At 36.9% G+C, this 26,568-nt stretch overlaps 1 protein-coding gene across 1 annotated transcript; it reads right to left on the bottom strand.

Moving 5' to 3' along the window:
* Positions 1-757: 757 nt before the first annotated feature.
* Positions 758-23,267, bottom strand: LOC136678054 (interferon-induced protein 44-like). Its single transcript, XM_066655853.1, has 12 exons — positions 23,186-23,267; positions 22,806-22,839; positions 22,504-22,708; positions 20,664-20,835; positions 19,953-20,053; positions 18,838-18,948; positions 6,194-6,273; positions 4,519-4,723; positions 3,898-4,050; positions 2,916-3,087; positions 2,734-2,834; positions 758-1,459 (listed from the first exon to the last, which is right to left on the bottom strand). Exons 1-12 carry the CDS (start codon positions 23,265-23,267, stop codon positions 1,280-1,282), a joined length of 1,596 nt encoding a protein of 531 aa, XP_066511950.1. The 3' UTR covers positions 758-1,279.
* Between the last annotated feature and the right edge of the window lie 3,301 nt (positions 23,268-26,568).

The following is a 26,568-nucleotide window of genomic DNA, read 5'->3' on the forward strand; positions in this document are numbered from 1 at the left end:
AAATCTATTAACGGATGTTAGTCTGAAAAATCAAGCTTTACAATCAAGGTTTACAATCAGGCTTTTTATTTTTAGTAGATGGCATTTCTCAGTGAATGTTCAGGAGAATCTAAAGTGTAACCGCACCCTGCAGTTGAAACAATCACTATTTAATGAAACAGGTAACAGTTAAAAACTTAAATAATGGTAACATATTTCATCTGTCAAAAGAAACACAGACAAAGGTATTCCTGTCACACAAGACCAAATCCTGTCAGGCAACTACAAATACTTAAAAGAGGCATAATCCTTGTAATGCAGTGGTATGCCATGGGTCTCAAAACAGGTGGAGGCTGTAGGGTATCTGCCATTGACAACCTCTACAGAAAGAGTAGTTGGAAGAATCTCCCATCCAGAATTTGACCAGATCGTTAAATTCTGTTGGCGTTGTTATGGAGTACATGAGATTCCATTAAGCAACTGGATACAACATTAATACGAATAAAAAATAAAAAAAGTAAGTTAGACTACTGATGATATAACTAAAACATTTATTTACAACAAAATCCACCCGCATTAAGTATATATGAAATATTTAAATACGACTTGCCAATATAGCTTGACATGCTGCACATTTAGCGTCACCAAAACTGTTCTGATTAAGAGGAATAGGGGTATAACAGACAGACAAGGCTCAATGACAGATAAATGAACAGTCATGAGCTGACAGACCAAGGAAATAACGATTGTGAAAATGTAACAACTTAACAATAAAAATTAACAATATAATTTTTATTGGAAATTTATATTTATTTTACATTTCATTTTGGTGAACATTCAAACATGATTCAACTTGCTTTGTTCCATACAAAATATAGCATATACACCTTCTACACTCACTGTCCATTTTCTCCTCTCCACTGACGATACAGGAGCACTTTGTAGTTCTACAATTTCAGACTGTAGTCCACTTCTTGTTCTTCATAAGTAAGTATTGTTTTAAGCCAATTTTTAGCTGCTATCTCACAGTATATAGAAATTAGATGATTAATTATATGTATCAACACACCCAAGAGAATATTTACAAATATTTAATATATAAGTCTTTATTTGTTAGCATTACATGCCTTCAAATATTCTACTATTCCTATATTTTTATCTCAGATTCCACATGCCATAGACTCCCCGTACATGAAGTGATTAAACAAAAATGAAATCTGTAAATCTGTGTGTGAAAATGTCTGTTTAATGTTAACATGTTTTAGTGCATGTGCATTACTGAATCCAAAACCTCATTTCCCTAATCATTGTCAGTAAATAACTTTTCCTCTATATAATCATTGGCAAATGTAACGATATTTGTTATTGCCATCAGAATCAAGACATCCAGACAAACATTATTGTTGACCTCCTCACTGTAGTTCTTTACAGGGAAGATGCAGTTCATGGGGACGCCCAGTCTGTTACTGCACTCCTGCATCTGTAGGATGAACACAACAGAATTGGAACTGATACATACTTCATTGTAAACGATCAAATTTAAGCCTGTTAAAATCATAATATTTTACCTGCTAATTGATTGATGTACATATAATCACAGTTATATGTGATTCCCAGCTTTAGAGATTTAATTTGTATCTCCAAAGGGAGGGGAAATATATTCACTGTTGCCCCCTAATGCCAAAATATTCTTCTGGAAGCCCCTGCTGCCAGATTTTTCTAACTTTTTTTACAACTTTGACCAACCCTCTCAACTGAGCCCAAATGAGCAACAAATGGTTATACAAGTTGATTTGTGCTGTGTGTGGAATTTTGTTTAACATCTAACTATTCCATTTATCTACTTGGAAATCTTACAAACTGTTGTCTATATGCCATAAAAAAAACTAAATAACTCGCACAAAGACAGATGATAACACCAATGAGACAACACCACTGAATTCTTTAGTGGTCGAGCATTGAGGCTGATTGTAGACCATAAAAAACCAGAAAACCGCAACCACAAAATAATCTGGCCATTTATTTGGCCTGGCTCCAATCTTAGACTTGGAGTTGCACTTTGAGTTGGAACATATTTGTTGATGGACTGTAGCTCTGGTCTCTCTGAAGCATGGGAACACAATCTGGGCTGAATACACAGAGCAAAGTATCCACAATTCCTGGTAATAGATATATGAAAAGTGTTTTCAGTTCTCTATATCTATCTAATTGATGTGTGTGTTCATGTATGTTTATATTCATTACACATTCTCTTCAGACCTCTCAGTTTTTGAGAGTTTGGCTTTAAGGGATGAGCAGTGATCTATTTTGCTTGCAAAATCTCAGCCTGTGTTGAATGCTACTTTTGCATCTTTTATATTCACCTCAGAGTGCAATTCTTCATCCCAATATTGCATTTATTTTATATACATTTTCCACTCTTTTGTCCCTGTACAAACATTTTTTGGAGTGTGTTGCAGGCATCAAATTCAAAATGTATTTGTATTTATAAAACACAAGCAAGTTATTCAAGATCTTGAAAATATTTTCTCAGTTATACATTTGTCAGTTAAATTTCAAGAGAATCGCCCACCCCCTCCCAATTACGTTTTACAAAATGATCAACATTTCTTACAAATGGAACTTGTATAATCGATTACAGTACAATATTTGTTTAGAATTTTAAAACCTCACCCTGCTTTGGGTTTACAATCACATTCATTCATTTTTCATCACTTACCCTTTTCTATCGTAATAAGAGATTAAAAGACAAACCTTTTCTTTGATTTTCTTGCTTGTGTAGACCTTTCTGATGTCCTGGCTTACTAGTGGACATGCTATATCAACCATGGGTATGACTACCACTTGTGGTATATCTGTAAAAGAAAAAAAAAAGATAATTTTCTAATTTCTGTTTTTATCTTTCTTTTACACCACATCAAAGCTTAAAAACTCACCCAGGTCACGAGCTCTTTCTCGAACAGCTCTCATCTTCTTGATAACTTCATCAGAGATGAGGGAGATTTTGTCTGCTGGTAGAACGCTCACCAGACAGTGAACCTGGTCATTTAGACTTGGGTCGCTGTTGTATTCTGGGCTTCCTTTCGCAAGTGGGCGAACAGGGTTGAACTGAAAGAACATTAAGTTAAATGTTTTTTTTTTTTGTTTTTTTTTAAAAGCAGGTCATGTCCATAAAACACAATAATAATTATTATTTTATTTACCAAATTTTATTGATTACAATTTAACTATACACGATTAAACACAACTTATACTATTGCATATATATGTATGTATAGTTAAAAATTTGTGTAGGCAAAGGATTTGCATCATTAACATTGTTATATATCACTATGGTCTGTACCACTTGGAGTTAAAAATGGTTTAATGAGGATTAATCTATACAGATTGTACATTTGGCTTCAAGGAATCAACTCTAGAAAACAGAAAATGCTTTAGATAAAACCCTATAGTTTACATTGTGCTTTATTTTCTTAAGCTGTCATTGTAAAATAAGTATACAGACATTATGGTGTGAGATTTCCAGTGGATAAAAAGTTTTCTAATACTTCATTAATATTTGATTTTTGAGTTTGATATCCCCATAAGTTATGGGAGTATGGGAGGTTATTTATTTGCATGTGCCAATTTATTTGCTAATGATTAATGAGACAGACATTGGCTAACCAATTGCTTCTAATGACAAATACAGTCTGTAGATTTACATCTACACAATTTAGTACAGCATGCAAAGAAACTGCCTTCAAACAAAAAAAGGAAATGCTTCACTATTTACTTACTTTATAGAAAGGTTATGTATGTATAAGGCATTTAAATAGATTGTTATAAACAATAAGAATTTTAGTTAGGACATTCATGTATAAGTATTTTTAATATTATGCTGAAAGAACAGAAAGAAAAATAGTTTTGTACACTTACTGTGTAACCATTTCTTACATGGCCCTCTAAAATGCTGATGATGTCATCTGTTTGCACACCCTCCAAACTACCGGGTTCTAGACCCATGATATCAGTGAAGCCAAATGGATAGAACGATCCTGGTCCACCTTTCTTCAGCTTATGGAATTTGAACTGGACACAAAACAGAAGTACATTTTTAGCACTGGAGTGTTCTTCTGCAGACCTGTGATATATCGCTTGCTTCTGTAATCTCTAATTAGTCAAGATCAAGGCTCTACATTTCTGTTGTAGAACTCCTTGTTCTACATTTTGCTGCAGATCATTCATTATGACTGTGTGTTTGGAGAACATTGTAAAGCTGCAGAATAGGTTTGGGACAAATCAGATGCCCTTTCCTCAAAGAACTGCATGATGATTAAGAATCTATCTCTACTTGCCAGCAATTGGGTGGGGGTGGGGTAATCATTTGGTTTAATTGGGCATAAAATGCTTTTACTCTTTTGAGAATTAGAGCTATGGGTACATTTAAATAAAGTGGGTTTGTGATCAGTGAAAGGCAAAAGAAGAGAGTGGATAGGCCTGAAAAGAATAGGTACAGACCAGGTACAGGTATAGATCCAGAATGTGACCTTCACCTACCTGCTGGGTGAAGCTTTTATCAGCAGCTGCACTGGCCAGCGCAATAGATGAGATGTGACCTTGTAGGGCAGTATAGACAGAGTTGACAAAGCTGGATTTTCCTGCTCCAACTGGTCCATGAAGCAGAATCTTCATCACATTTACTTCTGATAGACAAAGCTGGAAATTGTTCAGTTTGCTCAACAATTGTTTTTTGTTGGTTTCACTGAGTAAGAAAACACAACAGCAAATCAACTCAAAAAATACTATTTATCTACTGGAAAAAGGTAAGCTATGAAAGAATTGAATGTAATATCTGATCAGTCAGTGGTCATACGTCCATGTCACTTCCCTCCATGGCTTTTCAAATTCTGTAAAACATCAAACTGATTGTCAGTTGTTTGTTACATGCACAAATGCTGGTGGGCATCTGTTATTAGCAGATACTTAAATTACAATATACATTCATTCATTGTCATTAACTTTTAATCCAGTTCAGGGTTGCAGAGGGTCCAGAGCCTATCCAGAATCAATTGGTGCAAGGTAGAACACATCCTGGAGGGTGCGCAAGTTCTTCACAGGGCAACACTCACTCACTTAGGATATTTTTGAGTAGCCAATCAACCTATTAACATGTGTTTTTGGACTGTGGGTGGAAACACACATGGACACGGGGAGAACACAGCAAGCTCCTTACAGACACTCACACAGAGTGGAGCTCGTACCCACAACCCCAGGACCTTAGAGCTGTGTAAATGCTATCTGATACTACTTGTTGCACGACCATGCCCCATCAATATGCGTTGTTTTTAATAATATGCTTATTATTATTATTATTAATTTCAGGTACATATCATTTGAAGCATTCAATTTATGGTCAAATCTACTCGACTCTACACAACTCGGCTCAGCGCGCTTAAAGCTTGTTGCTTTTCCACTGGCAGGGCTCCCCCCACAAAATGGACCCAGTGACGCTGTAAAACCCTGTCTCTAATAGTAATCGCTGGCTTTTCAAAAACCACAACAACGGCTGTGGAATAGTTAAATGATGTTTCCTCCTCATGTATTCACGTGTTGTTTTGGTTTTTTGGGCTGAACACTGCTCCGAGCTAAGTTCTCACAGATCAGTTTTACTTGTTGCATATTCGGCGTTCACTGGAAATTTTCATCGGCCACCGACCCAAGTTTGTGGATTTGAATGAGCTCTGCATTTTTTCACATCACTATGTAGTACCTACTTGGCACGGTTGGAACCCAGGGTTCCAGGGACCAGGTATCAGATTTGGCCAGTGGAAAAAGCAAATGAGCCGTGTAGAATCATGTAGGTTCTATGCAGTGGAAAAATGCCATTAGTCAATTCAGGCATTGAGACAGCCACAAAGCAATGATGCTGAATGATGTGTTTTGGATTGTGTTTGGACTCTTACTCATCGTTATGTACTAGACATTGATCCAGGGAATGCTCTTTTCTTTATAACCCCCAGTGGAATTGAGCTTCTGTCCCATTTCATTTTATACTAATACAGAAGATTATACAAACCATGTGTACACAACTGAACTGTATGCAACTGTATGTATGAACTGTGATTTATTTTCATACAGTGTGCAAATTAAAGTAGTTAAATTAAATTATTGCACATAATGTACATGGATTTGATGACATTTGGTGAAATAGATTCTATTTTCAGCAATTTACCTGAAAGTGTAGGGCGAGAAATGCTGCGTGTGGTTGCTACTGCAGGTGCAGCTGGCTGAGCAGCGCCTGTCCAGACTTTCCTGTGAAATACAGTGTTTGAGACATATTAAAAGAGAATATTCATTGCATATATCTGAGTAACATGCAAACAAATCAGTTTTCTTCTTCATTATATATTAAACTTTCTAGTTTCTATGCTTACCACATCTACATAATTATTACCAAAGGGTAAAAAATCCCCCTACTTTCCATTTAGGATTGTAGGGTAATGCAATTCTCTCTGGTTTGTTTATGTTCAGAAGCTTGGGTCTTTTAAAGTGGAATGGTATTTTTGAGGAAAAAAAGGACTGTTGTTTGTACATGGCTGATGTTTAACTTGTCTGTAAGATTTAATTCACTGTATGAATTACTACAGAAAGTCATCAGTTAGCCGTCTTACAAATTTGGAGACATTTGCCAACTTAAGTGATCCGAAACAGCAGAAATCAGTCAATATCACCCACCTATAGAGCAAAAATAGAGCAGTATCCTCATCTCAGTTCAATTTATGGAGTTCTCCCTGTTGTCTAAAAACTCCAGATGCCTTTTCTCTGCCATGAGGATTGAAAGAGAAAGCCTAGCATACTGGACTGAGACACTGCGGTCAAATTAGTAGATCACATTTTAAGTAACTCGGAGCCCGTTAGAGTGGAAGTCTGCAAAGTTATAAAATCAAAGGCTCAGAACCGGTACAGCAGTTTGGTACAAGTGATGCCTTATCCAGCTGAGGCTGGGTGTCCAAGAGATCAGAACTGGCCTCATTCTTAGTGGATTGAGTAGGCGTTTTCTCCCCTACACTCAACATGCTAGCCAATGCTGTTATCTTCATATCTTGGCAATTAGTGTTCTCTTCTAAGTGTATCGAGCTGTCCAGGGGTGTTATGATGGTATAAGTTAAAAAAATAAAAGACGGTTAGTGTCACATGACTTCATATGATGCTTCACAAAATGGCAAAATACCACCCTCCCAGGTCAGTGGTATTGTGTGTGATTGGCTATGACTAAAGCCTGGTTTAAACTGTGGAATTTAATTTGCCTTATAAGATTACATGTAGGTAATGATCATGAAATGTTGGTCAAAGTCTATGGCAGATTATATGGTGTTATATATACTTCAGATTTTACGTCATGAACCTTTTTTTTTTTTAAAAAAAAGAAAGAAACAACTCTGACTGTTATTATTATAATCATACATAAGATAAGATGTAAAATATCCTATGCCAGTCCATTAGAACTCCAGAAGTTCAGTGAGGATCTCTGAATGATCCAGTGTTGTCCCAAATGACTGATGATGATAAAAAGAATCCACCTGTGTGTAATCAAGTCTCCGTATAACTGCACCTGCTCTGTGATAGTCTCAGGGTTCTGTTCAAAGCACAGAGAGCATCATGAAGACCAAGGAACACACCAGGCAGGTCCGAGATACTGTTGTAGAGACGTTTAAAGCCGGAGTATCAAACCACTGCAAATCTACCAAGACCTGGCCATCCCTCTAAACCTTCATCTCGAACAAGGAGAAGACTGATCAGAGATGCAGCCAAGAGGCCCATGATCACTCTGGATGAACTGCAGAGATCAACAGCTGAGGTGGGAGAGTCTGTCCATAGGACAACAATCAGTCGTACACTGCACAAATCTGGCCTTTATGGAACAGTGGCAAGAAGAAAGCCTTTCTCAAAGATATCCATAAAAAGTCTTGTTTAAAGTTTGCCACAAGCCACCTGGGAGACACACCAAACATGTGGAAGAAGGTGCTGTGGTCAGATGAAACCAAAATTGAACTGTTTGGCCACAATGCCAAACGATATGTTTGGCGTAAAAGCAACACTGCTCATCACCCTGAACACACCATCCCCACTGTCAAACATGGTTTGGGCCTGCTTTTCGTCAGCCAGCAGGGACAGGGAAGATGGTCAAAATTGATGGGAATATGGATGGGGCCAAATACAGGACCATTCTGGAAGAAAACCTGTTGGAGTCTGCAAGAGACCTGAGACTGGGACGGAGATTTATCTTGCAACAAGACAATGATCCAAAACATAAAGCCAAATCTACAATGGAATGGTTCACAAATAAATGTATCCAGGTGATGGAATGGCCAAGTCAAAGTCCAGACCTGAATCCAATTGAGGATCTGTGGAAAGAGCTGAAGACTGAGCTTGAGCTGTTTTGCAAGGAAGAATGGCCAAGAATTTCAGTCTCTCGATGTGCAAAATTGATAGAGACATACCCCAAGCGACTTGCAGCTGTAATAGCAGCAAAAGGTGGAGCTACAAAGTATTAACGCAAGGTGGCCGAATAATATTGCACGCCCCACTTTTCAGTTTTTTATTGTTAAAATTTGACACATCCAATAAATTTCATTCCACTTTACGATTGTGTCCCACTTCTTGTTGATTCTTCACAAAAATTAAAAATTTTATATCTTCATGTTTGAAGCCTGAAATGTGGCAAAAGTTTGAAAAGTTCAAGGGTGCTATATATATATATATATATATATATATATATATATATATATACCAGAAATTCTTTACCATTACCATTCATTGGTGGATTTTAGGATTTTGATTCCAGCTTTATGAAACTATTAGACCATTTTTATCAGCTGTCTTTAGTTGTTGCGAAATATTTCCAACAATAAAACGACCAAGACCTATTTTTTACTTGGCTAATGCAAATAATGTAGCATAATCCAGAAACCATAACACTTACTTCTTTTCACACTTAGAGCAGCACCCATTCTTGTCCAAAGACTGAAAAACGTGTTTCTTGCACCTTGGCATTGTCCACCTGATGGAAAAGCAGATATAATACTTATTAAGACAGTAGAATTGGTAAGACATACACATTTTTTTATTTCATTTCTCTGATGTTTCTATACAACTGACTTGTATCAGATTTTTGATCACCAGTTGTCAAATGATGATTTTATAAATGAAAACATCTGCATTGAAATATAATATATACGATTTTATTTAATTCTTTAGAAATTAACGTGTATCATTTTGGTCACCTTTTCAGTTGGCTAAATGTTCAGCATTTGTTTTTATTTTATCATAAAACAATGTCATAATGAGACTCAGTGTAGTCCATCAAAGTAAGGAATGACAGTAGAACATATCTACATGCTTTTTTAAATGAAATAGTTACTGCCCCAAACTGACAAAGACTAAAACTGACAAAGACCCACTGAACTGGAGAAGGTTTACCAACAGTGAATGAATGAACAATCCAGAGGCATTTTCTGAATTAATGTTGTGAAGAAATGAAAGTAAATGAAACACTTTATCTACAATTAAGATAAATATTTAATAATAGAACAGAGTGGAGGAGTCTGTTTATTATATTTTGGGTGTGTCTAGTTCCCAGTCTTGTATCTAATATATTAATTATAATGTGACCCTGAACTGGATAAGCGCTTACAGAAAATGAGAGAATGAATGAAAAAAAATTGTTTTCCTGCATTTGTTTTTATTCAATGTTCAATGCTCTTTTTCACTTATCAGTAAGTAGGTTAACTATGTAAATTTTGGAGGGTAGGGGCCTATCCCCATCCGTATTGATTTCAATATGGAGCTGTATAAATATAATTACACTAGGGTTAGAAATAACCCCTTTGTTAGAAAAAATGAATTTACTTCGTGTTTCTTTATACTGTTATATGTAATATTTCTAAGGTAAAGGAACACTATGTGGCAGCATTTTTACTTAAATTTACTTCTTCAAAACCTTATGAGGCTCCTCCAAACTTTAATATGTAGAATAATGCCTCTCTCACAGCTCCCAGGTCTTTTTATGGCACATAACTCATGGGTGTTTACTTCGCTACAAGAAGAATCTAGCTCAGTTTTTTTTCAGTACAGACATTAAGTCAGATATAATAACAAGAAAGAGAGAGCGTGAGAGCGGCTGTCCAAAAAATTAGTATTGGACTGACTTTACTTTGTAAAGTGAGCTGAAACAGACATAAAGATACAAGTATTAAGTATTTGTTGCCTTTTTGTATTTGTTGCTGTGTTAGGGCTTGCCCCTGCTAACTTTGCCGAATCAGCTCACTTTTTAGCATTGGACATTGATTATTTTAATAAGAATAACATTGATTCTTTTTTTGTGTCAGTTACTGTGTTGTAAAGGCTAGAGTAACAAAGTAAAATTTTATGGTCGTAATAACACGGTCCAGTGTGACACACAGGTTTTATCATGCAGTCAACATTATTATTTTTTTACTCGATTAAACACATGTGTTTAGGTGTGTGTGTGAGACTTCACAACAGTACTGTAAATGTGAATTATATTCAGCATCAGGTAGGGGAACTCAGGAGACATAAAAGCACTTCTTACATTGTATTCCTTTAACAGTCAATTTGAATTCAGTAGGAAAATGTTTTATAAACAGAAAATATAAATGTATTAAAAATGCTATTTGAACATTACATTTAAAACCTGTTCTTGTAAACATTTTTAAGTGTCTTCAGCCAAAATTTTAAAACTAGTTTCTTTATAATGCTTTTAAAATACTCTTTAAAGCTGCTCCAAAACAATTCCAAGGAAAACTAATTTTTTAGTCTCATTATGAAATAAAACAGCATGTGGTAAGTTGTACTTTATGTCCCCTGAATGTAATTTATATAAAATTGATGTCCTTTTGATGTCTTAACCCCCACTATGGACATAAAGAGAACATAACAAACTCCACATATCCAGTAGAAGCATGAATTAACAATCATAACTGTTCCTGATTTGTAATGTATGACACTCTAAGAAAATATAATGGTTGGTTTCTGAGAACATAAAAATGAACCGACTTGCAATTTTAATAATCTTTAACAGAAATCCTTCAGACAACATTTTGTGAGCTGGACACACAGTGAGATAAGCTTAGACTTGAAGCTAGGCCTCCATGGCCCTGGAGTTGTGTTGCATTGATTACATTTATGAAAACACACCAAGCACAATTTAGTACAGATGATTTGTCATTGGTCAATATTATTCCTTGTTCTTAATTTTCCGAGATAAAATAACTGCAACAATCTCCAACACTAACAGTAATGTACAAATTCAGTTGGCAAAATAAATATTCTTTAATTGGCTCTGAACAATAAGTGCCTTACTTTAACTTACCTTTTAGAGCTCTTAGAAATCAAGGTTGTCTGTCTGGAGGACTGTTCGTAATGTCAGCTAAGTGTCGTAATGTTTAACTAAGTGTAAATACAGCTTGCGTTGTTTTAATGCTTGTGAAACCAACCTGAGGTGGCTTACTTTCTCTTTCATTTGTTTTAAGGAAATAATAGTTACTGGCAAAGTTTGAAAGTTTGTTGTTGACAAAGCTGTTCTCCTTCATTTTCTTTTTTTACTGTCACTAAACAAAATTAAAGGTAGCATATGCATACATTTTTTTCAGTTGATTCAGCTACTGTTGACAGCTCCTATATGTAATGTATTATGTGACACTCTTGCAAGAGATAACTTTAGGATTAGTAGGACGAGGATTAGTCACTCGCAATGTGTGACATATTTAAAATATTTATTGTTGTTGCTGTGTTTACACTTGGGGTAAAAGCAACACTCAGGGCAGCAAGAAACAAGCTCACTGCCAGCATCTAGGAAACCTAGGCCACGTAGGCACTAAAAATACAAAGAATGTTTCATAAGCATTGACCTTTGGCAGGCATCCAACCTGCCACTGACAATTGGAAAAATAATCTCACATGCACCAGTGACTCCACATATCTAGAGGCATTAAGCTCTGTGAGGTGGTGATATGGATGAAACCTTCCCCTGGCTAAATGTGCTGCGGGTGAATACATGAACTTCTGTGCCTTACAACATCCCTGGTCGTGCACTCCGTGTACCCAGCAAACAAAATGAGAACATCTTGGGATATCTTTAAAACATTCTTCAAACAAGTAAATATTCATTTTAAGGGTCACAGAAACGTATTTTCTTACATCGTCTTGTCTTAGAGTGAGAGGTAGCAGATTGGATAGTAGCTGAGTAGGTGTCTTGCCCGAGTGTTAGATAGAAGCTCTGTAATCCCAGAAGTAAGTTCAGCATCTAAACTCTCTCAACTAATAATTATAATTATATACTAGTAATTAGACACTCATTTGAAAAAGAAACTCATACCTAATAGCTTGCTAAAATTATTTTTAACATACAATGGACTACAGAAGTGCACAACTCGTTATTTTATGGGAGACTGTGCCTTACTCATGGTGTAGGGAGACATTTGTCTTTCAGTCAAAAGCAGAACTACTTTGTTGAACTTTACCCAAAACCAGTGGAATAATTTAGGCAAACAGTCACAAATCATCGTCATCATCATCATCATCATCATCCAAAATTCTGTTCCACATTCACAGTGCATCAGTTTCAGTGGGATCAGATTATTAACCTGCTATCAGGAGTAAAGAAAACATGGCATGTGTTGGTAGTCTCTTACACGCTTAAACAACACACAAGTGAAATGGTCTGTGGATGAATTACTCTTTGATTCAGACAGAATAATAGAGAAACGTATTAGAAACAGACACTCTAAGAGTTTTCCATTAAATCCTATCTTGAAAATGCTAATGTGGTCTTTTTGTCCTCATTCCTCTACACAGTGTAATAGGTTACCTTTGCTAACATATAGAGGAGGTGGGTTTCTCTGATTCTGGGTATTGTAAAATTCTCCAGCACAGGGAGAGGAGCTTTGTATGATATACATTTGTTAATCTTTCCCATTCTTTATCTTAGTGCTGTGCTCTAAAACCAGACAATCGGTCCCCAATATGGCTCCCACGCCATAAACTTCACATCACTGAAACCCATGAATAGCAGCTGTAGTGGTTGTGGTGGTCAGGGGGTTTGGAAGCAAGGAGAAAACCCTGAACTCCACACAGAGGTTGAGGTTGGAACCCAAGCCCCAAAAAGCCCCAGAACTGTGCAGCCGCAACTTGCTATACACTAAGAACAATTTTAAATATTAATTAATTGAACATTCAACATGGACTCAACATTATATCATATTCTTTATTGTTTGAGATACAATTACTGCCACAGTCTCTTTATTCACTCACTTGAGCAAACAGAAAAGTACATTTTCTTATGTCAAGTTATTTATTCCTTGATTATCTCTAAACAATTCCGCCTTACCTTCAGTTACCTGTTACAATTCTGAGAAACAAGCTTGAGCTATGGGAACTGAACTGTTGCTAATGCCAGTTGTTGGCTTAGCAAAACACATTTTTTAAATGCTCATGAAACCACCTTAAATTTTTGTGTGACATGGAAACAGCGCTGCTTGGAAACATTTACGTCTTAAACATTTGCATGTATTCAAACCGAACCACACCTCCTGTAGACTCAAAACAAGAAAACATCAAAGAGATATTTTTAGCTTGTGTTAAATTGGGCAGCACAGGTAGTGATGCTGTCACACATCTTCAGGGTCCTGATTTTGTGGGTTAATGGCATAATCTCAATTATACAGCGTGAGATATTGGCACTGGTGTACTGATCTATGACCACTGCACTCCAGTGCCGATATCACTTTGTAGCACACATTCTCATGTATGATTGCTTAAATAAAATAAAGGCTGTCCTCTAGCTGCACAAATGGAGTGCTTCTCCCAGACAGCAGCTACTGGAAACAGCTAAGAGCTTTGTTATAACAAAACCAAATGTGCTTACAGGACTGGGTTATACCCATGTTCCATTATGATGACAACCTTAACAGTAAAATCACTACCATCAATCATCAGTCTACACCATTGTAGGTACCACCCACGGGTAAATGTTCAAAAATCAAAAATGTGAAGTTGCTAGATACTAGGAGTTTGCGATATCAGGAATATATATCATTATAATAATAAGCTTATATCAGAATTATAGGACTGCCAATTAATATTTTATTTAAAAAAAAACACACTTTTAATTAAACAGAATGTTTAGTATGAAGTAATTACGCTGTCAGTGTTTCCTTGTTTATTTCGCCTCACCCCACAGAAGTGACACATCAATCATTTAATGAGAAAGAAAAACAAAAACCGCCTTAACATCTGTTACCTGCAGTGACCAGTGAAGATCCCAAGAAGATACTTTTTACAGCAGTGGATCCAGCAAAAAATTAAAGCAGTTCTATTTCTTTTATCACAAACGTTAATATTTTGTCCTATTAAATACAAAATCTATTAATTATTACAAAACATGAAACTAATCCACCAATGTTCATGTTTGCCTACTTTGGTTCAAGCTACAGGACATTTCAAATATCTCATGGCCTTCTCTGTAGACTGCCTGTTGAAACCTTGAATTACTGGTGTATGTGAGCATTTAGTGCCTGACAGAATTGAATCAACAGTTTAAAAAGAGCACTTAAGTGCATTTAAGAGCACTTTCGCAAATACTCAGTGTTCCTCAAACCAGTCCAAGACATTACATTACATTACATAACATATTTTTAGCAAAGAGATGACGTTCATAGAAAACAAAAATCTACACCAGGGGTCACGAATAGGCGAAACGCGGTCAGATGCTGTCCTATCCGGACCTGGACATTTACCTGATAAACTATTAAGAGCTGTTTCATTTTGAACAGAGTATTTAAGTAGTGTGACTCTTCTAGTCATTCAGATTCATTACAGTTGAGTTTTAGCCCTCCAGGAAACTCAAACTAATCACACGGGTCTTTGCATATCACACGTGAAGCTCAGCCAATCAGATCTGGGCAATATGATGAGCGTTGTAACTCGAATGAGTGACACACACAGGGCAGGGCTCCAGACACCGCTGTTCTGGGGCCAGTAGCAATAGTCCAAGGGACGTGATAAAAGCTTACTTGGGACACTTTCTTTACAATAGTGTTGTGTGAGGTACAATCTGAAACATTAAAAATAAGGGAACGATTACAGGTTGAAATTCTCATGGATGAAAATGGAACATGGACAGATAAAATCCCATCCTTCAGCACAAAGAGCCAATTAATTTGCTGTTAATGGAGAAAGTCCCTCCCCTAGCAATAAGAGCCAATCCGATTGCTGGTTATGGAAAAACATATTCATGTTCCTTAATTACTCAAAATCATTGTTTTCTTTGTAAATTTTACTAGAAATGAGAAAAGGATATTTTAATTTGAATTTTTTTTCTATTTATAAATTTGGTTGAAAAATGTTGAGATGTGCCAGGGTATATTCCCGCCTTGTGCCCAATGATTCCAGGTAGGCTCTGGACCCACCGCGACCCTGAACTGGATAAGGGTTACAGATAATGAATGAATGAATGTTGAGATGTGTAATTTGATTTGACATTCAGTTGCAAACTACATAAAATATTATCTACAAGGTTATTTTAATGTACAGGGTATGACACTGATCATAATGCAAGTTATACATTAAGTTCCAGTCTCTAACTGGAAATGAATTTTAATTATTTAACCCTGGTCTACACCATACTAATGTACATACAGATATCCTGAATAAGAAAAGACTGTTGGTAAGAGAAGAATGCTCCAATGTGTTCCGAATGATCCACTCATTGAAGTCACAAGAGAGAGGTGAGGAGGCCAGATTAATGGGTGAATGTGGTTTTATTAAATAAAAGAAGAAAAATATGGAGAAAACATGGCATGAAAAATACAACAGGGAGATAAAATAATAGAAACAAAAACTAACTAAAAGAAATAAAAAAATAAATTAAATATATATAACATTGCATGGTGGAGCTGCATGTGTCGCTGGTACACAGCTTTTGAACTAACCAATGCCAAGCCGAGGCTCTGGCAAACAAGCCTGGTGTCATGCCAAACACAGCCCCAGAAACACACACAAATGGCGTTGTTCCTGTCTTGTTTCCTATTATTCAGCTATGGTTCATGCTGAAGAACCTACTGTCCTTTGGATCAAATTTTTCTGATTTGCAAACCAGTTTGTCAGTGGAAATGTGCAGGAATTCCAAATTTAGTTCACGAACTGGAAATATGGCTGAACTAACAACAGATGGTGTAGTAGCGCCACATTAGGTTCTGTCTGTAAAATAGGGCTGAACTAACAACAGACGGTGTAGTAGCGCCACCTTAAGTTCTGTCTGTAAAATATGGCTGCACTAACAACAGATGGTGTAGTAGCGCCACCTTAAGTTCTGTTTGTAAAATATGGCTGAACTAACAACAGACGGTGTAGTAGCGCCACCTTAAGTTCTGTCTGTAAAATATGGCTGCACTAACAACAGATGGTGTAGTAGCGCCACCTTAAGTTCTGTTTGTAAAATATGGCTGCACTAACAACAGATGGTGTAGTAGCGCCACCTTAAGTTCTGTTTGTAAAATATGGCTGAACTAACAACAGACGGTGTAGTAGCGCCACCTTAAGTTCTGTTTGTAAAATATGGCTGAACTAACAACAGACGGTGTAGTAGCACCACCTTAAGTTCTGTTTGTAAAATATGGCTGAACTAACAACAGACGGTGTAGTAGCACCACCTTAAGTTCTGTTTGTAAAATATGGCTGAACTAACAACAGACGGTGTAGCAGCGCCACCTTAATTTCTGTTTGTAAAATATGGCTGAACTAACAACAGACAGTGTAGTAGCGCCACCTTAAGTTATGTCTGTAAAATATGGCTGCACTAACAACAGACGGTGTAGTAGCGCCACCTTAAGTTCTGTCTGTAAAATATGGCTGCACTAACAACATATGGTGTAGTAGCGCCACCTTAAGCTCTGTCTGTAAAATATGGCTGAACTAACAGTTCCAATTTGCGCATGTGTGTTTCAACATTAGAGTCAAGTAATCAAAAATGTCTCTTCTCGGCCGGACCAGTAGGCGATCCGGCAAAAGTGCAGAGAATATATACTTCACTGAAACAATAAGTTAAAACTGAGTTTATGCAGAATGTACGCTATTAAATGAAATTATCTTGTATTATAAAAATACAACAGGGAGATAAAATAATAGAAACAAAAACTAACTAAAAGAAATAAAAAAATAAATTAAATATATATAACATTGCATGGTGGAGCTGCATGTGTCGCTGGTACACAGCTTTTGAACTAACCAATGCCAAGCCGAGGCTCTGGCAAACAAGCCTGGTGTCATGCCAAACACAGCCCCAGAAACACACACAAATGGCGTTGTTCCTGTCTTGTTTCCTATTATTCAGCTATGGTTCATGCTGAAGAACCTACTGTCCTTTGGATCAAATTTTTCTGATTTGCAAACCAGTTTGTCAGTGGAAATGTGCAGGAATTCCAAATTTAGTTCACGAAATGGAAATATGGCTGAACTAACAACAGATGGTGTAGTAGCGCCACATTAGGTTCTGTCTGTAAAATAGGGCTGAACTAACAACAGACGGTGTAGTAGCGCCACCTTAAGTTCTGTCTGTAAAATATGGCTGCACTAACAACAGATGGTGTAGTAGCGCCACCTTAAGTTCTGTTTGTAAAATATGGCTGAACTAACAACAGACGGTGTAGTAGCGCCACCTTAAGTTCTGTCTGTAAAATATGGCTGCACTAACAACAGATGGTGTAGTAGCGCCACCTTAAGTTCTGTCTGTAAAATATGGCTGCACTAACAACAGATGGTGTAGTAGCGCCACCTTAAGTTCTGTTTGTAAAATATGGCTGAACTAACAACAGATGGTGTAGTAGCACCACCTTAAGTTCTGTTTGTAAAATATGGCTGAACTAACAACAGACGGTGTAGTAGCGCCACCTTAAGTTCTGTTTGTAAAATATGGCTGAACTAACAACAGACGGTGTAGTAGCACCACCTTAAGTTCTGTTTGTAAAATATGGCTGAACTAACAACAGACGGTGTAGTAGCGCCACCTTAATTTCTGTTTGTAAAATATGGCTGAACTAACAACAGACGGTGTAGTAGCGCCACCTTAAGTTCTGTTTGTAAAATATGGCTGAACTAACAACAGACGGTGTAGTAGCACCACCTTAAGTTCTGTTTGTAAAATATGGCTGAACTAACAACAGACGGTGTAGTAGCGCCACCTTAATTTCTGTTTGTAAAATATGGCTGAACTAACAACAGACGGTGTAGTAGCGCCACCTTAAGTTATGTCTGTAAAATATGGCTGCACTAACAACAGACGGTGTAGTAGCGCCACCTTAAGTTCTGTCTGTAAAATATGGCTGCACTAACAACATATGGTGTAGTAGCGCCACCTTAAGCTCTGTCTGTAAAATATGGCTGAACTAACAGTTCCAATTTGCGCATGTGTGTTTCAACATTAGAGTCAAGTAATCAAAAATGTCTCTTCTCGGCCGGACCAGTAGGCGATCCGGCAAAAGTGCAGAGAATATATACTTCACTGAAACAATAAGTTAAAACTGAGTTTATGCAGAATGTACGCTATTAAATGAAATTATCTGTATTGAACATATTTAATCCAGTACAATTTCCCAGCTTCAAGGAAAAAAGGCAACACAAATAACTACATAGATCCAAGCTTTAAATACTTATATTTACTTCTTTGGAGGGCTATTTATCCTCCACAATGTAGTCTTCTTACAAACCCAGGTAATATCAAACACATTTAGTTACAGCTCATTAATAAATAACCTGGTGTTCTACATAGTAACAGGAAATCCTAATGATATTTGTCATTGCCTTCAGAATCAAAATGTCCTTATCCAGGTCAATGGTAACCTCCTCGCTGTAGTTTTTCACAGGGTAGATATATTCTACAGGGACTTCAGATCGCCTGCTGCACTCCATTATCTAGGGGATAAAAAAAATACAGATAAACACTTTACGGCAAATAAATAAATAAATTCTGTCTAAAATAATAGTTTTTGTAAGATGTAGACACACGCACTTACGCACAAACATTAGTGGAAAGGGGGGAGCCTATTAGGTCACACAGATTGCACTAAAATCTCAGATTTTTTAAACATTCACTCTTAAAAAGATTATTTTGACAACAACAGAACAATTGTATTTTTATTGAATAATTTGCTTGAGAATGAAATGCGATTTTGGGGGTACCCACTGTGTGCACTTACAACACAGTCCCTGAAGTGCCTGTTAAGTCACTTGTTGTTTTGGAACATTTAGATCCAAGCGTGTTTTCTACCTTGATACCGGCCGCTGCATGCAAGCAAACGGAATGTCACCAGGCCAGTGTGACTGTCTTTTTCTGTGCAACAGGTAGTTTCACTGTCACACAGCTACAGGGACCTGGAGGTTGTGGGTTCGAGCCCCTCTTTGGAGGACTGTCTGTGAGGAGTTTGGTGTGTTCTCCCCTTTCTCCACCCATGTGCGTGCTCTGGATTCCTCATGTTGGTAGGTGGATTGACTACTCAATTGTCCGTACGTGTGAGTGAATGTGTGAGTGTGTGTCGCCCTGCAAAGGACTGGTACCCTCTGCAGGGTGTGTTCCTGCCTTGTGCCCAGTAATTTCAGGTAGGCTACAGACAATGAATGAATGAATAATTGTGCTTTAATTTTTCTATAAAAATACTAATGACTTGAGTTGACTTTAATTAAATCGTAATTTTTGTCATGTTATGACAGTTTCTTGAGAGGTGCAAGTCAATGTGGATCTTACTGTACACGAAGTAGGTACAGAGTAATATTCATGTCCCCTGATTGCAATATTTGCATTGAATGTCCTCTATATTTCTGAATGCAGTGGAAAATTGAGCATGTGTAATGTTAAAGAGAGAGCTCGCAGCTCTCAGGATGGGACCAAAAAACAAATGAAAAAAGAATGCCGTACTCACTTTGTCTTTAATTTTCTTGCTGGTGTAGATCTTTCTCAGGTCCTTGCTCACAAGGGGACATGCTTTGTCGACCATAGACATGATGATGAACTCTGGAATTCCTTTAAATTTTAATATCATACAAAACATTTATTAATTTTATTTAACAGTGAGTTTGTCTTTATTAAATGATTATTACATAATTATTCATTCATTCATTCATTGTCTGTAGCTGCTTATCCAGTTCAGGGTCGCGGTTGAATCACAGGGCACAAGGCAGAAACACACCCTGGAGGGGGCGCCAGTCCTTCACAGAGTGACACACACTCACTCACACACCCACACTTTTGAGTCGCCAATCCACCTACCAACGTGTGTTTTTGGATCGTGGGAGGAAACCGGAGCAGACGGAGGAAACCCACGCAGACACAGGGAGAACACACCACACTCCTCACAGACAGTCACCCAGAGGAAACTCACGCAGACACAGGGAGAACACACCACACTCCTCACAGACAGTCACTTGGAGGAAACCCACACAGACACAGGGAGAACCCACCACACTCCTCACAGACAGTCTCTTGGAGTGGGACTAGAACCCACAACCTCCAGGTGCCTGGAGCTGTGTGACTGCGACACTACTGCGCCACCGTGCAACCCTCATTACATAATTAGCATATCAGAAAAACATACTTCACAAAGACTTCACATAAATGTAAAGTGAGCACTCACCCAAATCGCGTGCCATTTTATGAACATGCTTCATCTTTTGCATAACATCTTCAGTGATGAAGGAGATTTTGTCTGCTGGTAAAACACTCACCAGACAGTGTACTTTGTCATTTATACTGGGGTCTTCTTTAAAGTGTGAGTTATGTTTAGTGATTGGGCAAACAGGGTTAAACTGAAAAAACAAATAAAAATAAAAAAAAGACAATTTTGCAGTGATATTGTAATAAGAACTGTACATCCAAATGTTTATAACCACTAATATTTAGTGAATAATGCTACTTTAAGGTGCAGCTGTCGTGTAAACATACATTCAACTGTGCACACAATTCAAAGTTTCATAAACTTCGTATTAAAACATCTAGCTACAGAATGGCCCACTTTGGAGCAGCTGCCTCTGAGCCAAAGTTACAATAACCAATGACACATTTGGGTTGGAGTGGTTTTAATGCCCATAAACATCTCTCCAATAATGTTGGCATAAGTTGGAGTGGCGTTTGTGTTCCAGAACCAATCATTCAAAATCTGTAGCTGAGCTCACTAATGTTCTCATGGCTGACTGCAATCAAATCCTAACAACGTTTTTTTCTTTCCAAAATATCATGTAAAGTCTTTCTATTAGGCCTTATACCTTTAATTTTAGAAAAATAATATTGAAAATATACGAGAGGGGTAAAGCATATTCACAAATATTTAATGCATTACAGATATATAAAAATGTTAATTGACTTACTATGTAGCCATTTTTCACTTCACCACGTAATACCCTGTGAATGTCGGTGGTGTGTACCCCGTGACCTTGCCCTGGTTCCAGACCCATGATGTCAGTAAATACAAATGGGTAGAAACGTCCTGGCTCCTCTGTTTTCAGCTTATGGATTTTTAACTGGAAGCAAACATGAAAGTACATTCGATGACAAAGAATTTACAGCAGGGTAAAATATAACCTGCTAGCAGTATACACTTTTTCTTCCTAATTTTATTTGCTCTTCTATGCAATTTACAAAAACAATTTTGGCCGATAAATAAGATGCTACTGGATAGGAAAAAAACAAACCAACAAAAAAAAAAACGTATTTTTAACGATTTTGAGAAGCATAGAGTTATCCTTCCCACCCCAACTGGGGTTGAGGCAATGGTATGAACAGAATTCAGTCTCAAAATACTTGACAAACGTGTAAATCATATTCCACTAATTGGACACAAATCACAATTATGTTTAACTTTTTAGAAATAAATATTTCCCAGTCTGTCTTATGGTCTACAATATGTGCAAATGCAGTTCAATTCATGACAGTGAATGCATCTGTTTAAATAGCCATTAGATATTTTTTTTGTAAAGTCACAGTTTGAAGTTGCAGATTGAACACTTTACAAAAATATGCAATGGATGTTTAAATAAATGCATTTATTGTCACACAGAAAATATGATATACCTATGAAAACCAAAAACGTGTATTCATTAATTTAACTGTATTTGAACAAATGGCAGACCATGAGAGACAGACTAGGAAATATTTATTTGTGAATAGTGAAACATATTTGTCATTTATTTTTAATTAATTTTGGAATGTGATATGTCAAGTATTTTGAGATTAATTTCTCTCCATACCATGGCACCCCACAAACTGGAAAATCCACAAATTAAATCCATGAAATATATATATTTTTTTACTTATTTTAACATCGCAAGGGAAATTGTTATGATTACAAATATTAAAATGCCTTAGTTTCACCTTTCCACAAAGTTATGGCCAGATGCCTTAGAGTCACAAGGGAATGATTGCTTACATTAGTAGACATGTGCTACGTTAATGAGAATTTTTGGTTGCTTTGTTACTACCTTGGTAGTGAAGCTTGCACCAGCAGTTGAATCTGCTAGTGCAACAACACTGTTACGTCCTTGGAGGGTGGTGCTGACTGAGTTGATGAAACTAGACTTTCCTGCTCCAACTGGGCCGTGAAGCATAATCTTGAGGCAGCTTATATCCGATGTTCTAAGATGGAACTTCTTCAGTTCCGTCAGCATAGATCCTCTGATGTTGTTTCTATTTAGGAATACAACAGAACATGAGGATAATATACCAGTAATTATGATTAAAAGTTGAAATGTAGATATCAAGGGCACAAAGTTTGTTGTCATACCTCCATGTCACAGGCCTCCATGGTATTTCAAATTCTGTTAAAAAAAAAATCATAAATATGTACGAACTATACTTTTTTCCGTGATAACCGAAATGTTACCCTGTAAAGGTTTAAGTTATTCAGGCATGTTAGAGTTTTAGTGTGTACATTCTAAAACTGATTTAGCAGACGATGAAATCTGAGAGATAATTAAACATATCAGCAGATGAAAAAGTCATTAGATAAAGTCGATAACTGTTAATGTCATGCAGAATTTGAATTTTGAAAACTTCAACTTATGAAATGCCTTAAACCACTATTTTCAAGGGTTGAACATGCAGAGTTTAATTAGTATAAAATAGCTTAATTCATAAAAAAAATATGTAATTCAAATTCCCTACCTGGGCTTACAGGTGTTGGTTGTGGGATTACGGTCTCACGTGATTTACGCTTATGTCTTCCAAATCGTAAAGTCCCAGCCATTTCCGGTATGTTGTCCTTAATCAGCCACGAACAAAATATAATGTAATTGAGTAAAGCTATGGCCCACAGGCATACATTGCTGTTACAGCTAATGCTTTCACTTCAGTTTGACAGAACATTCATTTTTTTGGGTTCCAGAGGACATCTTATCTTACATCATGTGATAATCCAAACAGGCTCATGTATATTCATTGATATGTTGCCTGTATGGAATTTCTGCAAAACATGTCCTCCTTAACACCTTGCACATTACATTATGCAGCAGACAATCATAGAACTTTGAGGAGGCTTTAAGTTGTAATGGTGTGTTTGAGGAGAAAATATGAATGTTTGCAAATTGGGTGGGCATGCACATTTCTATGTCCATGAATTTCAAATAACTGCCTTATAAGGAAGCGCTCGAACCGAGGAACTGCGGTAAAAAGCCTTAAAATCTCTACAGGAAAGCAAAAGAAAACAAAACTTCTGAGCAAAAATCATTTTTATTGAAGTGCGTTCAAATCTGTACTTTTCAGTTTCACTCTTATGTATATTTTGTGCTAACTTAAGGGTAAGTATAGCGAGGCATTAGATGGATTATGCCTTCGGTGAGGAGTATGGTGTGTTCTTCCCGTGTCCTCATGGGTTTCTTCTGGGCCCCCTGGTTTCCTCATGTTGATAAGTGGATCGTTGATTCAAAAAGTGCCCATAGGTGTGAGTGAATGTGTGTGTTGCCCTGTGAAGGGCGTGTTCCCACCTTGCACCCAGTAATTCCCGGTAGGTTCCGGACCTACACTGCTGACACTTTAGAATTAAAATAATATATAATATCTCCACTTTAAATGTTTACCTATAAGCCATAATAAGCCATGGCAAGCCAAAGAGTAAAATCTATATTATGTCTAACAATCTAAAATCAGTTGTTAGTCCTTAGCTAACCTTAGATAAAGTAAGGGAACACAGTTTACTCTATTATTATTATTGCAAGTGTTTCAGCCATTTAATTGCTAATGGGTTTAATAAACAAAGCACAAAGCCATGTAAGTTTCATATAACACAATGGAGAAATGGAATCTTGAATCAATCTTGAAAGACGGCATTCGCCATTTTAATAAAAATAATCTTCCCTGTTTGCTGCTCTCCAGTCTGACTGTGTGCCTGAAATATTTTGAGCCTGGTTTTCCTTTCTGACAAGTGTCTGACCGGATAAATGCTCTTTTGACTAAATGGGCACAAATTCACAGCCGTAATAAACAAAGTTAAGGGTAAACATTAATTTCCCATGAATTTGAATGAAAGGTTCATCAAAGACATAGATGTGATGGTTAGTTTCTACATACTCGTGGTCATGGGAATAGCGGAGCATATTCAAATATATTGGAGATATGATATATCACAAATATATTAATCCATATTGTGTTATTGCTTCACCCCAGTCAGTCCACAGCTGTTTGTCATGTTAACTTTGTTGTTTCACATACCCTTCACATACCCTGTCGTATGAGGAATAGGTTTCTCAGGACGTTAAAAATACTTTAAAATTTCCTTCATGACAAAATGGCTGATACGATTGCATCTTAATTTTATTATTTTATAAACTCGGATTACTTAATATGGAGGAGCTAACTGCGTGTCAATTTCAATGGATGATTACCTCTTTTGGTTCCCAGTGATGCCTCAACCACTTAGGAACAATGATGTAAACAATAGCAAGTTGTCAGGGTCCCAGGTGCCAACTCAAACACAACAAAACCTCATCTCTCATCTTTTTTTCTTCGCTGATTACACAGGCATGTTCCAGGATGATTATGTGAAGATCTTTCAAATTAAAATTGTTCAAATGTAGTTCTGGGAGCATGAATAATCATTTTCACATATGAATTGGCCACCAGAGTACTGACCTTAAACCTGTTGAACTGTTGTGATGCAGAAGAGAGATGTGTAACCCTCTTGTTGATAGTAAAATCTGAATGTAACCACTATCTATCTATCTATCTATCTATCTATCTATCTATCTATCTATCTATCTATCTATCTATCTATCTCAAATATCTCTGAATTTTACATAAAAATATTACAGTAATATTCAGAGAGTGTCAATTAATTTTATTTTTTAAATTCTATACAAGAAGAAATAACCTTTTTTTTTTACCTTTCACGTTTGGTCTTGGTCTGGAGAAAGGCTTTTATGTGTGTTGTTGCTTCAGCTGTGTAAGAAGAACTAATTGCACAGATGAAGCACTGGTTTGTTTTACTTTCACTTTTACTGAAAGAGTGTTTAAGGAAACATAATTTAAAAATGTGATTATATTTTCCCCTAACAAGACTTTTACATTATAAATTGTAATCATGTGACATTACTCAGATGTCTTAAATATTTCTGTATTTATTGTGTGATATTGTGTGATACATAGGTGTATGTGTGTGAGTGTGTCGCCATGTGAAGGACTGGCGGCCCCTCCAGGGTGTGTTCCCGCCTTCCTCCCAGTGATTCCAGGTAGGCTCCGGACCCACCGAGACCCTGAATTGGGTAAGCGGTTAAAGGTAATAAAAGATTTGCAATATTTACTTTAATCCAGCGGAGGCATGGACATGACCCATTTTATATATTTTTGTAATCTTTAAGAAACTTGCTTGTACCCCACTCCCTGCTTTAAAAAGAATGTGTTTTGACCCTCCTGCATGCAAATCTGTTGCATACTCTCTGTGTTAGTGGTACAGACTTGGATAAAGTGCACAGAGACAGAGTGAGAGGCAACTTCAAGTGCTGTAGTAATGAAAACTAGCTAACTATCTACATTTGCAGTCTATATAAAGGACAAGCTGAGAGTTGAAAGCACTGAAATTTCCTTCAGTGCCAAAGACATTTTTAGTAGAAATATTTCTGTTGCTAAAAACCAATGAAATTAACATCGGCCCGGCAAATGAAAAAGAAAGAACAGGCATCTCTTTCATTTTGGATGCAGCAAGCATACAAGGTTGGCTCCCAAAGTACATGGGTAATAGGTGTTACAACTCCCCAGAAATAATATTAGTTACATTTTACCATGGATTAATGGCTAATATCAATTTGTCTCTTTAAACTTGTTCATAAATCTGCATCTATATCTGGTGTGGGGTGAGGCACTGTCGCTAGGCTCTGGACTTACTGCTACTCTGATCAGGAGCAGGGTTACAGAAGATGAGTTGAGGGTATATCATTGGTTATAATATGGGGTTAGGGATAGGGTTAGTGTAATAGTAGTTATGATTAGGGCCTGGGGAAGTCTTCATGAAATAAATGGAATTATATATAATATCCCATTAAAGCACGGATACAAGA

The sequence above is a fragment of the Hoplias malabaricus genome, chromosome 2, assembly GCF_029633855.1.
Source record: "Hoplias malabaricus isolate fHopMal1 chromosome 2, fHopMal1.hap1, whole genome shotgun sequence".
In the NCBI taxonomy this organism is placed as follows: domain Eukaryota; kingdom Metazoa; phylum Chordata; class Actinopteri; order Characiformes; family Erythrinidae; genus Hoplias; species Hoplias malabaricus.